The 11,324-nt window shown below is 42.6% G+C and overlaps 1 protein-coding gene across 2 annotated transcripts in view; it reads left to right on the forward strand.

Annotated features, from left to right (window-relative positions):
* DPF3 (double PHD fingers 3) overlaps positions 1–11,106 on the forward strand; it is a 228,061-nt gene extending 216,955 nt beyond the window's left edge. For both annotated transcript variants that reach the window (XM_006130318.4, XM_025188288.2), the window contains exon 11: positions 6,290–11,106. In XM_006130318.4, the coding sequence (XP_006130380.1) occupies positions 6,290–6,360 (71 nt within the window). In that variant the 3' untranslated portion in view covers positions 6,361–11,106. The remainder of the gene's footprint in view (positions 1–6,289) is intronic.
* The last annotated feature ends 218 nt before the right edge of the window (positions 11,107–11,324 follow it).

Below are 11,324 nucleotides of genomic sequence, written 5' to 3' on the forward strand. Positions count from 1 at the left end.
ATTGTGTTGTTTATTAGATTAACCTTTTAGTTATCCATTTTCCTTTTTTTTTTAAATTTTCCTTGTCTTCCTTTTATTTTTAGTACTCTGTTTCTTTTTCTCCTCACAAGTTTGTGCCTTTGAGGAGAGGGGTTCCCTCCTTCCCATTTTTGTTAGCCATTGTTACAGCCTCCATCACCCTCAGCCTTGCCTCACTTTTGTGAGTTAAGATCTACACCCTGCCAAACCTGCCACACACTAGCAGGCATTCTAGCTACTTCCACTGTCTTAGACTCTCATATCCCATTGAAGTGCAAGGTCTGCTCTGGATTCAAGAGCAGATCAAGGAAACTGAGGGAAGTCATAATGAAACTGTTTCTTATGGAATATTCCCTGAGTCCTGACAGATCTCAGTGCCCCCATCCCCCATACATTGGCCTCATCTTCTCAGACTGTTCCGGTGACTTCTTTGGCTCTAGCTCTGTTTAGCAAAAACCAAGGCCCCCGAAGCATTCAGAGAAGAAGAGACCTTGGTCTCCTGATAGGAAGTCTAAATGGAGGGAAAAGTCTCCTCAAAGTCTAAGGAGACCTTGTATCCTGCTGAAGGTACTGCTTAGATTTCTGCTTTCTTCAATACTGAGGACCTGGCATTGTTGAAAAAGAACTCCAGAATGGTGTGTACTGAAAAATACCTTGTCAAAAAACCCAGCTTGGCACCAACATTGGTATCTTCAAAGTCCTCCAAGCACTGAGACTCTTCAAAGAAATTACCGCTGGCCCCAGATCTTGCACCCTCTCAGACTCAAGGAGAGTGCAGAAAGCCCATCTGTACTGTCATAGTACCACTTGAATCATGTCAGCTTAAGGAGCACTGATCTGGATTGCTTCATTCCTCTCCTATGAGGACTACTGTATGTCTCAGGCTTGAGTCTTTTCTCCTGAGTGGCTGAGGGCCTTTCAGCCTACATTAAAGTACCAGCTGGTATTGCAGCCCCCTCCTACAAAGACCGGGGCAATAGTATTGACGCAGATGCCAATACCTACTGAATGCCAGTACTGATTCTCCCAGCCTCTCCATTGGGCACAAGAGATGACAAAACTTCAAAATCAGACATCTCTGTCTAAGATTACACCATCTTCCTATTCCAACTTCCCATCCCAATGGTTTACCCTCATGATGAGAACTCCTAAAAGTAGTCACCACCTATGTCTGGTAGGAACACCGAGGGGATCCTGTTCCTTTTCCATATGCCCTGTTACATTGGGCTTTCTGGAATCTTGAGCTCCCTGTGGTGACCAATTTTATACAGAGTTCTTATATAAAAGGGCCTGCAGCTATATTTGTGTATCAGGGTCTTCCTAGAGAAGAGCAGAATATACTAGATATTCCCTTTGAAGGGCCCAAGATCTTCAGCAATGAGACAGGTGAGTCCCTTCAGGGTCTTTGTGGGTTTCTTGAAACAGGAAGTTCAATCTCTCCTATTACTGGAGAGAATTTATTTGGTTCCTAATAAATTCAACAGGAGGGGGTTTTACATTTTTGCATTCATCTTCCACAAGGATTCATCTCCCACGAGGATCATCCTCATAGATACATCCATGTTAGACTGGGGAGCTCATTTTCAGCACTGCACGTCACAGGACAAATAGATCCCCCAAAATTGTTGCTCTATATCAGAGCTACTCAACTTTGGAAGCCCCCAGGGCCACAATGATACTCACAGAACATGCTGAGGGCTGCAACTTCAAAATGGCTGGATATATATCAATGCAAATATATGCAAATAGCTTCTTTCATACTGACGGGCATGAATACAAAGATTAAGCCTTAAGCCGCTGCGCCAGACCCAGTCGTGGTCAGTATAAACCAGATAGCACCTCTCAGGCTCTGCCCACAAGGCTAAGCAACCATAACATTCCCACAATGCCCCAGCACTCCCAGAACCTCCTACCTGGGGCTAGAAATGCTGACACCCTGTACCCATCTGTTCCAGCCAGCCCATCTGCTTGCCTCTTTCAATGCTCACCCCACATGGGAATAGTGATAGAGATGCAGCTGTGTTAGTCTGGTCTAGCTGAAACAAAAGACAGGACTATGCAGCACTTTAAAGACTAACAAAAATGGTTTATTAGGTGATGAGCTTTCGTGGGCCAGAACCACTTCCTCAGATCAATTTGTGGAAGAAAATTGGCACGACCATATATACCAAAGTGATACAATCAAAAAAAGTGAACACATATAAAATTGACAAATCAAATTTTAGAACAGAGTGGAGGTGAGGGGGGAAGGTTAGCGTTTGTGAAGTAATGACATTAGGGGTGATAAGTGGGAAAGCTATCTTTGTAATGGGTGAGCTAATAGGGGGAGGGATAGCTCAGTGGTTTGAGCATTGGCCAGCTAAACCCAGGGTTAAGAGTTCAATCCTTGTGGAGGCCATTTGGGGCAAAAGTTTGTCAGGGATGGTACTTAGTCCTGCTGTGAAGGCAGGGGGCTGGACTTGATGACCTTTAAGGTCCCTTCCAGTTCTAGGAGATAGGCAAGCTCCATTAATTAATTAGCATCTTTGTTGAGACCCATACATAAAGTGTCAAATTTAAGCATGAATGACAATTCTGAAGCTTCTCTTTGAAGTCTGGAGTTAAAATCTCTCTGAAGCAATATGCATGTTTTAAGGTCATTGAGAGAATGGTCAGTCTGATTGAAATGGCAAGCAACAACTTTCTCTCTGTGAAAGAGCCTGATGTCTGTTTTATGTGCATTGATTCTTTGGTGAAGAGTGTGAGAAGTTTGTCCAATGTACATAGCAGACGGACACTTTAGGTACATGATGGCATAAATTATATTCTGGCATATATATATTTCTGGATGAACAGGAATATGTGTTCTTGATCTTGTAATAGGCATGGTTAGGTCCAATAATGGTGTCAGCAGAGTAAAAATGTGGACAAAAAGTAAAGCTGGCACCAGGGTTTGTTGCAAGGGAAAGTTCCAGGATTGGTATTAGTGTGGTATTTCCTGTAGTTGTAGGTAAGAATCATCCTGAGGTTAGGTGATTGTCTATAGGAGACTATGGGTCTGTCTCCCAGAGCCTCTCAGAGGGTAGTATCCTGTTCCAGTATAGGTTGTAGTTTATTGATAACGTGTTGGACGGGTTTAAGTTGGGGGCTATAGGTGATGACAAGTGGTGTTCTATTGTTGGTTTTCCTGGGTCTGTCTTGAAGTAGATGGTTTCTGGGTATTCATCTGACTATTTCAATTTGTTTTTTTATTTCTCTGGGTGGGTAATTGAGGTTTATAAATGCTTGGTAGAGATCCTGAAGTTTCTGGTCTCTGTCAGTGGGATTAGAGCAGATGTGATTGTATCTAAGGGCTTGGCTATAGATGATGGATTGTATGGTGTGTCCTGGATGGGAGCTGGAGGCATGTAGGTAACTGTAGGAGTCAGTGGGTTTTCTGTAGAGTGGTGTCTAATTTACCATTGGTGATTTGTACTGTGGTGTCCAGGAAATGGATCTCTCATGTAGAATGGTCCAGGCTGAGGTTAATGGTGGGGTGTAGGTTGTTAAAGTCTCTGTGGAATGCATCCAGTGTTTCTTGGCCATGGGTTCAGATCATAAAGATGTCATCGATGTAACGTAAGTAGAGAAAGGGTAAAAGGGGACGGGATCTGAGGAAATGTTGTTCTAAGTCAGCCATAAAGATGTTAGCGTACTGTGGGGCCATGCGGATACCCACGGCTGTGCTGCTGATCTGGAGGTATAAGTTGTCCCCAAATTGGAAATAATTGTGGGTGAGTACAAAGTTACATAGGTCTGCTACCAGGTTGGCAGTGGTAACCTCTGGGATAGTGTTTCTAATTGCTTGTAATCTGTCTTCATGTGGGATGTTGGTTTAGAGAGCTTCTACGTCCATGGTAGCAAGGATGGCATTATCAGGGAGGTTATCAATGCTTTGTAGTTTTCTCAGAAAGTCAGTAGTATCTCAGAGATAGCTGGGAGTGTTGGTTGCATAGAGTTTGAGAAGAGAGTCTACATATCTGCATAATCCAGTAGTGAGCGTGCCAATACCTGAGATGATGGGGCGTCCGGGGTGTCCAGGTTTATGGATTTTGGGAAGCAGATAGAACAATCCTGGTTGGATTTTTCTCCTGAGCTGCAGTCTGTACTGCTGAATAGTAGGAAGGTGTCCCAAGGAAAACCTATTATGAGGGTCCAGACCACCTCAGACCAGCGGCTGACCTGCACCCTAACTTCACAGATAGGTAACCAATAAGCCCAGCTGCACTGCCTTGAAACTGACAAAGTAGCCACAGCTCATCACTGGCAACTGGTTCAGCAGCCCTGCTTATAACCCTGGCTTCCAAGCAGATCACTGGCTGCTAATGCATACTATATCTGCAAGCATCTCTTGTTCCAGTCCCCCGTTTTTGCTGCTGCACCAACCTATTTCCCTTTAACTTCTGACTTTGGACTTTGATGCCTGGCCTTGCCCCTGGCCTAGAACTCTAGTTCATCCTCCAGCTCTGGCATTCAACTTCTGTCCTTCTGGTAGTTGGCTTGTTTCTGGTCATTGCCCACCTGGGACACTGGATAAAACAGTAGGCTAAGCTCTTGTTTCAACCACTGACTGAACATGGCTTGGTTGGTGACGTCTACCTGCAAAAGTGGAAGAATTTCAAGATTTGATGCTCACAGCTGCCGTTCATACTTGACAACCTCTTAAATAAATAAAAGAAGCCTTAGGCTTATTTTTCAGTTTTGTTCCAGCCACCTGAAGAAGTTTCACTTTTTTGCACAACCTGCCAATATAAGTTTCCTGAAGGGATTGGCCAACCTCTTTCATTAAATAGGACAATCCACACTACTCTGGGACCTTGATCTAGTTCTCAGTGTAATTAGAAACACCCTATGAACATATGGAGAGTTGTTCCCTGCTGCAAAAACCTGAGTTCCTTATAATCAGAAGGATAAGTGGTTTGGGAGCTCTTAAACTGATCCCCATACACTGTGTACTAGTGAGGCAAGGTGACTCTTTGTCTTCATCTTTGCTTCTTATCTAAAATCTCATCAGACTTTCACATCTATCAGGATATTCAACTCCTGGGTTTTTTTTTTACTCCAAATCTCATCCTTCAAATAAAAAGATCTGTCTCCATATGCTAGATGTGAAAAGAGCCCTTGTTTTCTATCTTTACCCTTCAAATCAACTCCTAGATTTTCGTCTCATTCCAGATATTTTCAAAGCTGCCATCTGGTATACGTACATGGGAAAGTTCCAGGGTTGGTATTAGTGTGGTATGTCCTATAGTTGTCGGTAAGAATCATCCTGTAGGTAAGAATCATCTATAGGGTCAAAACATCTTGAAGAACTCCAGTTACTGTAGAGCAAAAGACTCTCTCCTTTTCTTCCCCAATAGAGTTTATAAATGCCCTGATTAGAGACAGGCTTATCATTTAGGCCATTCTCTAATGTTTTTGGGGAATGGTTTTGTTTTTGTTAATCTACATTATGTCATTACACAGGGTCATAATGGCCAGTGGGACTCCAACTTTTTGTTTTGTTCAGACAGCATATGCAGTGCCTCCTGGACATATTTAGATTTAAAAAAAACTATTTAGAGTAGTTTTCAGTGCTCTTCAGAAGCTCTGCATCGTTGAAAGGAAAGAATTTTCAGATCTGTATTATGTTCAGTACATAGTTATGTCCTTGGAAAAAATTCCACTTGAAAGTGTTTCTGCTGGTTCTGGTTTTTAGTTGGTTTTAGAACCGAAGAACAGGTTTATTGATCTGTTAATTCTTGAGGTTAGTGGACCTTAAATTAAAGTCAACAGAGCTGAATAGAAACTGAGAATCCTACTGAATGATTCTATTTGAGTGTACTAGAATATCCAATAGGTACAAGACAAGAATAATTACAAATCAACTATGTAGCCATGATGTGTAAGAGCACAGGAGTTTTATGTTTTAAAAATTTTGTTAAAGAGGAAACCAAACTGATAGGGGAAGCATTTTGAAAATTGAATAGCCAAGATTTCTGTTTAATAGGGAAATGCTGGCATTACATTATCAAATGTCAAAAAGTATTGTGAGGCTGGGAATCACAACTGACAAGTAACTTCTGGGGATAATCTGACTCTACATAAAAAAACCTCAATGGGAAAGAAACAATGCAGTACTTGCTTCGGAAATATATTGGAAATTCCAGTTAGGGGAGATACCTGCAGTCCCATTGAAACCATCCCTAGGATACAAGCTAAATATTCAGAATTAATACTGTCCATGTGAGATTGATTGTTGATTGATTTACAGGAAGCTGGAGTTGTCATTTGTGCCGGGAACTACTCCGAGAGCGAGCATCAGCTTTTGGCTTTCAAGCATAAGGAGCTTCAGGGATCAAGACGCAATTTGCTTGTGGAGTCGTGGCACCATTGCACAGTTCCCATCCAGAACACAAAGACACACAGATACACACACACATCAAGAGAATGGACACTCAAGTATAAGAAGTGATAATGGTATTTATTGTCAAAGTAGATTTCACTAATACAGTAGGTGCTGGGTTCTACTAGAAGAAACATGTTCCCCTTTAATGCTCCAAATGGAATTTCTTGTGCATGGTTGATGCTGTATTGTAATAGGCTCACATGCATTATGTTAAGGGAGAAATTGCTATACTGATGCCGAGGAGTCAATTTTGTGCAGCCTTGTGCTTTTTAGTTTGGTCTTCTTTGTAAAGAACTAGCAACATAGTTCCCAAAACACAACTGATTAGATGCTTTGGTTGGGATGTTGGGAACTGTTTCTCCTCACAGACTTGCCTGAAAATTACTTTATTGCAACACTGTGTAGGACTAGAGAGGCTCTGAAGGTTGTGATAGCTCATTTTTTTCCTGAGTCGTGAATAACATGAGCATATTGACACTGAAACAGGAACTGATCTAAAATTCCTGGAGTTACAATTTGTTTGCTGGATCATCAAGCCCTTTGATTTTACCAATATTAGAAATTTGATTTTAATTTAAATGAAAGAAGAATAGAATATACATATAGAACAAGAAACACGTACTCCACTCCTCTCCAGTTTCCTTTAATGTTCATGGAGAACATCTTAAAGTGATGCTGTTATATAACTCAGATCCAAAAGGCTGCTTTTATTTAAAAAGAGGTGAGGGGTAATGGTTTACAGAACCTGAAAGGAAAGATTGTCATGATGGTTTTAAAATTTAAATAAACATAGCTTTCCTTTATTGACACAGCCCCTTGCTGGGTAATGCACCCAAACAAAATAGCATTGGGTTTATGTATCAGAACAAGGAAGCATCACTGTAGTTCATTGTAGTGTCACTGTCCAAACTAAGTGAAATGGAAAACAGTGAACAAAAACAACAAAACAAAAGCATCAGTGAAGAATAAGTACTTTTTAAACAATCTTCTCCATTTCAGTAATCTAAGGGGTGAAAAAAGGAAGGACTATTTTAAAAAATATATTATTTTTAAGGTTGCAAATTTGGTACTCCTGATTCTGTTAGGTATACAGAATTGTCCTCTCTTGGGTGTGATATATAAAATCTGTGTGTAAACAGACTGAAAATCTTGCCTGCAAGAAGGACTGTAGTATCAGGATGTCTATGCAAGTAGATAAGGACATTAACGCTACGTCTAGACTGGCATGATTTTCCAGAAATGCTTTTAACGGAAAAGTTTAACAAAAAAAGCACTTTTCGCGGAAAAGCGTCCGTGGCCAATCTAGACGCGCTTTTCCGCAAAAAAGCCCCGATCGCCATTTTCGCGATCGGGGCTTTTTTGCGGAAAACAAATCTCAGCTGTCTACACTGGCCCTTTTGCGCAAAAGTTTTGCACAAAAGGACTTTTGCCCAAACGGGAACAGCGTAGTATTTCCGCAAAAACACTGACAATCTTACATGAGATCATCAGTGCTTTGCGGAAATTCAAGTGGCCAGTGTAGACAGCTGGCAAGTTTTTCCGGAAAAGCGGCTGATTTTCCAGAAAAACTGGCCAGTCTAGACACAGCCTAAGAGTACGTCTACACAGCAGGGCTGAAGTCAAATTAAACTATGCAACTTGAGCTACATCAATTGCATAGCTGATGTCGGTCGAAATAGCTTAATTCAGATTTTGGAGTTGTCTACACTGCAGGAAGTCAAAAGAAGAACACTCTTCCTTCGACTTCCCTTATTCCTTGTGAAATGAGGGTTACAGGAGTTAGAGTAAGAAGTCCTCCAACTCGACATTATTTCAAAATAACGGCTTACAGTGTAGTCGTGCTCTTTGTTATTCATGAATAATGCCAGTTATTCTGAAATAATGCTGCTGTGTAGACATAGTTTAAGATTGCATTTGGGAAATGCATGTTAATTGAAACCTTTGAAAAATGATTCACCCTGAGGATTCAAAAGGACATTATCAAAATAAATATAATTTAGTTTGAAAAAGGTCATTCCCTCTGTTACTAATAACGACTTAAACTATTATTTTTTAAATGAATTGTATAAGTTTAATTTACTTTTCATTTTTATGTGGTTTGTTTAGCTTTTTCACTCTTTCAGCTTGGACACTGGAACTATTCTGGTCACTTTCTCAATCTTATTTTCAAAGAGTCACAGACAGTACAGTTAAGTGTGAGTTCACAAAACTGTCCTAGAATTATTTTAATACTACAAAAACTTTTCTGTAAATTCCAGAGTGGTATCTGAGCACTTTATTTCTCATTATATTGCACCAAATCTATCTCTTGCAGCTCTCTTGTCTTCCCCTAGGTTTAATTTAATCCATTAGTAGGGGACAGCCAAAGCCCTGGCTGGGATGATTTAGTTGGGATTGGTCCTGATTTGGGCAGGGAGCTGGACTCGATGACCTCCTGAGGTCTCTTCCAGCCCTAGCCAATGCCCAAATGTGAGCAAAAATTTTCTCTGTGTCATGCATTGGTAGAGTAAATCTCTTTAAATCTCTACTAAAGACCTACATTATACAGTCCTAGACCATTGAATAAGATTCTTGTCTTCACAGCAGCTATACGATGATTTACATAGTGTTTAAACAAAACTACAATTTTAAATGATCAGCTTTCTTTCAACCCTATTGAGCAACATGCCCTTCAAACTACTCATCCCCATTGTCTCATCCACATCTCTGAACAACTGTTGCCTTTCTTTTCAGCTCTAAGAGAGTCTGTCACATTTCTACAATGCTTCCAAGCATATCACCTTCTTAGCTTCCTCCATTGCAGAAGCTGGCTCCATAAGTGGAGACTGAATAGACACAAGAAACTAGAGGTGCCCAAACTTTTTGATACAGAAAGCTGCACTGGCAACTTGCTAGGATTTGGAGGGCCACAGTTTATTTACATACATTTGTTAAAAAAACGAAATTGCCAGGCCCTTCACATTTGTCTGTTGTTTCAGTTAAACCCGTACGAAAACTTACAAGTGTTTAGTTGTGTTAGCCACACCCTGAGCTTTCAGGGAGCCTGCAGTAACTGACCATATCCTTGGATTTCAGGAGCTTGAGTTGGCCTATCACCTGTACCTTGTGCCCCTCTACTCAAAGCATTAACAAGAACGAGTTGTTTTATAGCATCCAAATCCCATCTACAATCTACCAAGGCAGAGTTTGTTTGCTACAGTCCAGAACACATATGCATACAGCTTTTCCTGTTCCTTAAACCAGATTCCCTTCTCCTCCCTCTGCCATTCTGCAATGAACAAGGTCCACAGCATTTGGAAATATTCGTTAATGGCATTGCTGAAGTTTCACCACGAAGGAGGTGTGATTGGAGGTACATTGTTCGAGCTTCAGTTACAAAACGTTATTTACCATTTGAGTTCAGATTAATAGTAACTTTCTTGTTATGGCTCAGTTACATTTCATTGTTTCAGGCTTTATGCTCACATCTCTACCTGCACACACACTTGTAGCTAACTTGTAGATGCCTGATAGTCCAAATCTTCCACCTTTCTTACATTAAGATGTTCCTGAAACCCATACTTCTCTTCGTCACAGCCTCATTCTTAGGCAATAGGCAAGTGCATTTTACTCAGTAATAATTCTTAGCAAGTACTGAGCTGGACAACTTCAAAGTGCTTTAAAAACATTAACTATTTAATCTGCACAATGCCCATTATGTAAATAGTGTTGTACCCATTTTACAAAGGCACAGCAAAATCATCCCATGTCTTGCCCATAGGCATACAATGAAAAAGTGGGGAATAAAACTCATGAGCCCTGATTCCCAGTTAGCTGTTCTAAATATTCATCACATTTTCTTACATAACTCCCTTCACTGGACATTTATTTAAAAGAATAATCCACAGTAAGGGGATTTTGGAAACCATGACCCTATCATAGGCAAACAAGGGAAATGTGGTCTAGAATAAATTATTATTAAACTAGCCAATTAGCCCATCATAAGATGGGATTTTCAGGTCTCTCCTCCACATCGGTCTTCTCTCCTGAGCCTCCAGTCTCTCGCTCCATCTCTCTTTCTCTCTCTCTCTTCCTCCTACTGCCTCCCCCCCCAGCTCTCCTCCACCTTCTGCCTCTCTCTCCGTCTTTCTTTCTCTTCTCCCCCTCCTGCCTCTCACTCTCCCTTTCTCTTCTCCTCCTGCTCCTGCCTCTCACTCTCTCTCCGCTCGGTTTCTCTCTTTCTCTTCTCCTGCTCCTGCCTCTCACTCTCTCTCTGCTCTCCTCTGTCTTTGTCGGGGATGCACATGCCTGGCTGAGTCTGGCTCCCTGCCAGCTGATTCCCTCTCCCTGTCCCCCCACCAGCCAGTTCCTCCTCCCGATTTCCCACGACCAGCCTCGCTGCCCCTGACTCCTACACCCGACCAGCTTTGCTTCCCACTGGCCAGCCCCGCAGCCTCTGACCCCCACCCCGACCAGCTTTGCTTCCCGCTGACCGCACCTCCCCCGTTCTCATCTGGCCAGCCCCGCAGCCTCTGACTCCCCAGCTCTGCTTCCTGCTCCCACCCCCCTCCTCCCAGCCAGCCCCGCTCCTCTCCCATCCGGTCCCTCCCCCCTCTGGCCCGTGATCAAGGGTGTCCTGTTTTTTTTTTACCCTACCCTAGTGACCCTAGGGAGCAAGCGGCTGTTTGGTCTCCCCCGCAGCAGCCCGGCTGAGCGGCGCAGAACTCAGCTGAGCACCATGGCGGGAGGCGAAGGGGGGCAGGGCAGTGACGTACATGGCCGGGCCCCACACGCTGGCCGTGTATGTCACCGCCCCACCCCCCTTCGCCTCCTGTCGTGGCGCTCGGCTGAGTTCTGTGCCGCTCAGCTGGGCCACCGCGGTGGAGTAAGCAGCGTAAATGGCCGTTTGGGCCCTGCACTC

Source organism: Pelodiscus sinensis, chromosome 4 (genome assembly GCF_049634645.1).
Source record: "Pelodiscus sinensis isolate JC-2024 chromosome 4, ASM4963464v1, whole genome shotgun sequence".
Classification (NCBI taxonomy): Eukaryota; Metazoa; Chordata; order Testudines; family Trionychidae; genus Pelodiscus; species Pelodiscus sinensis.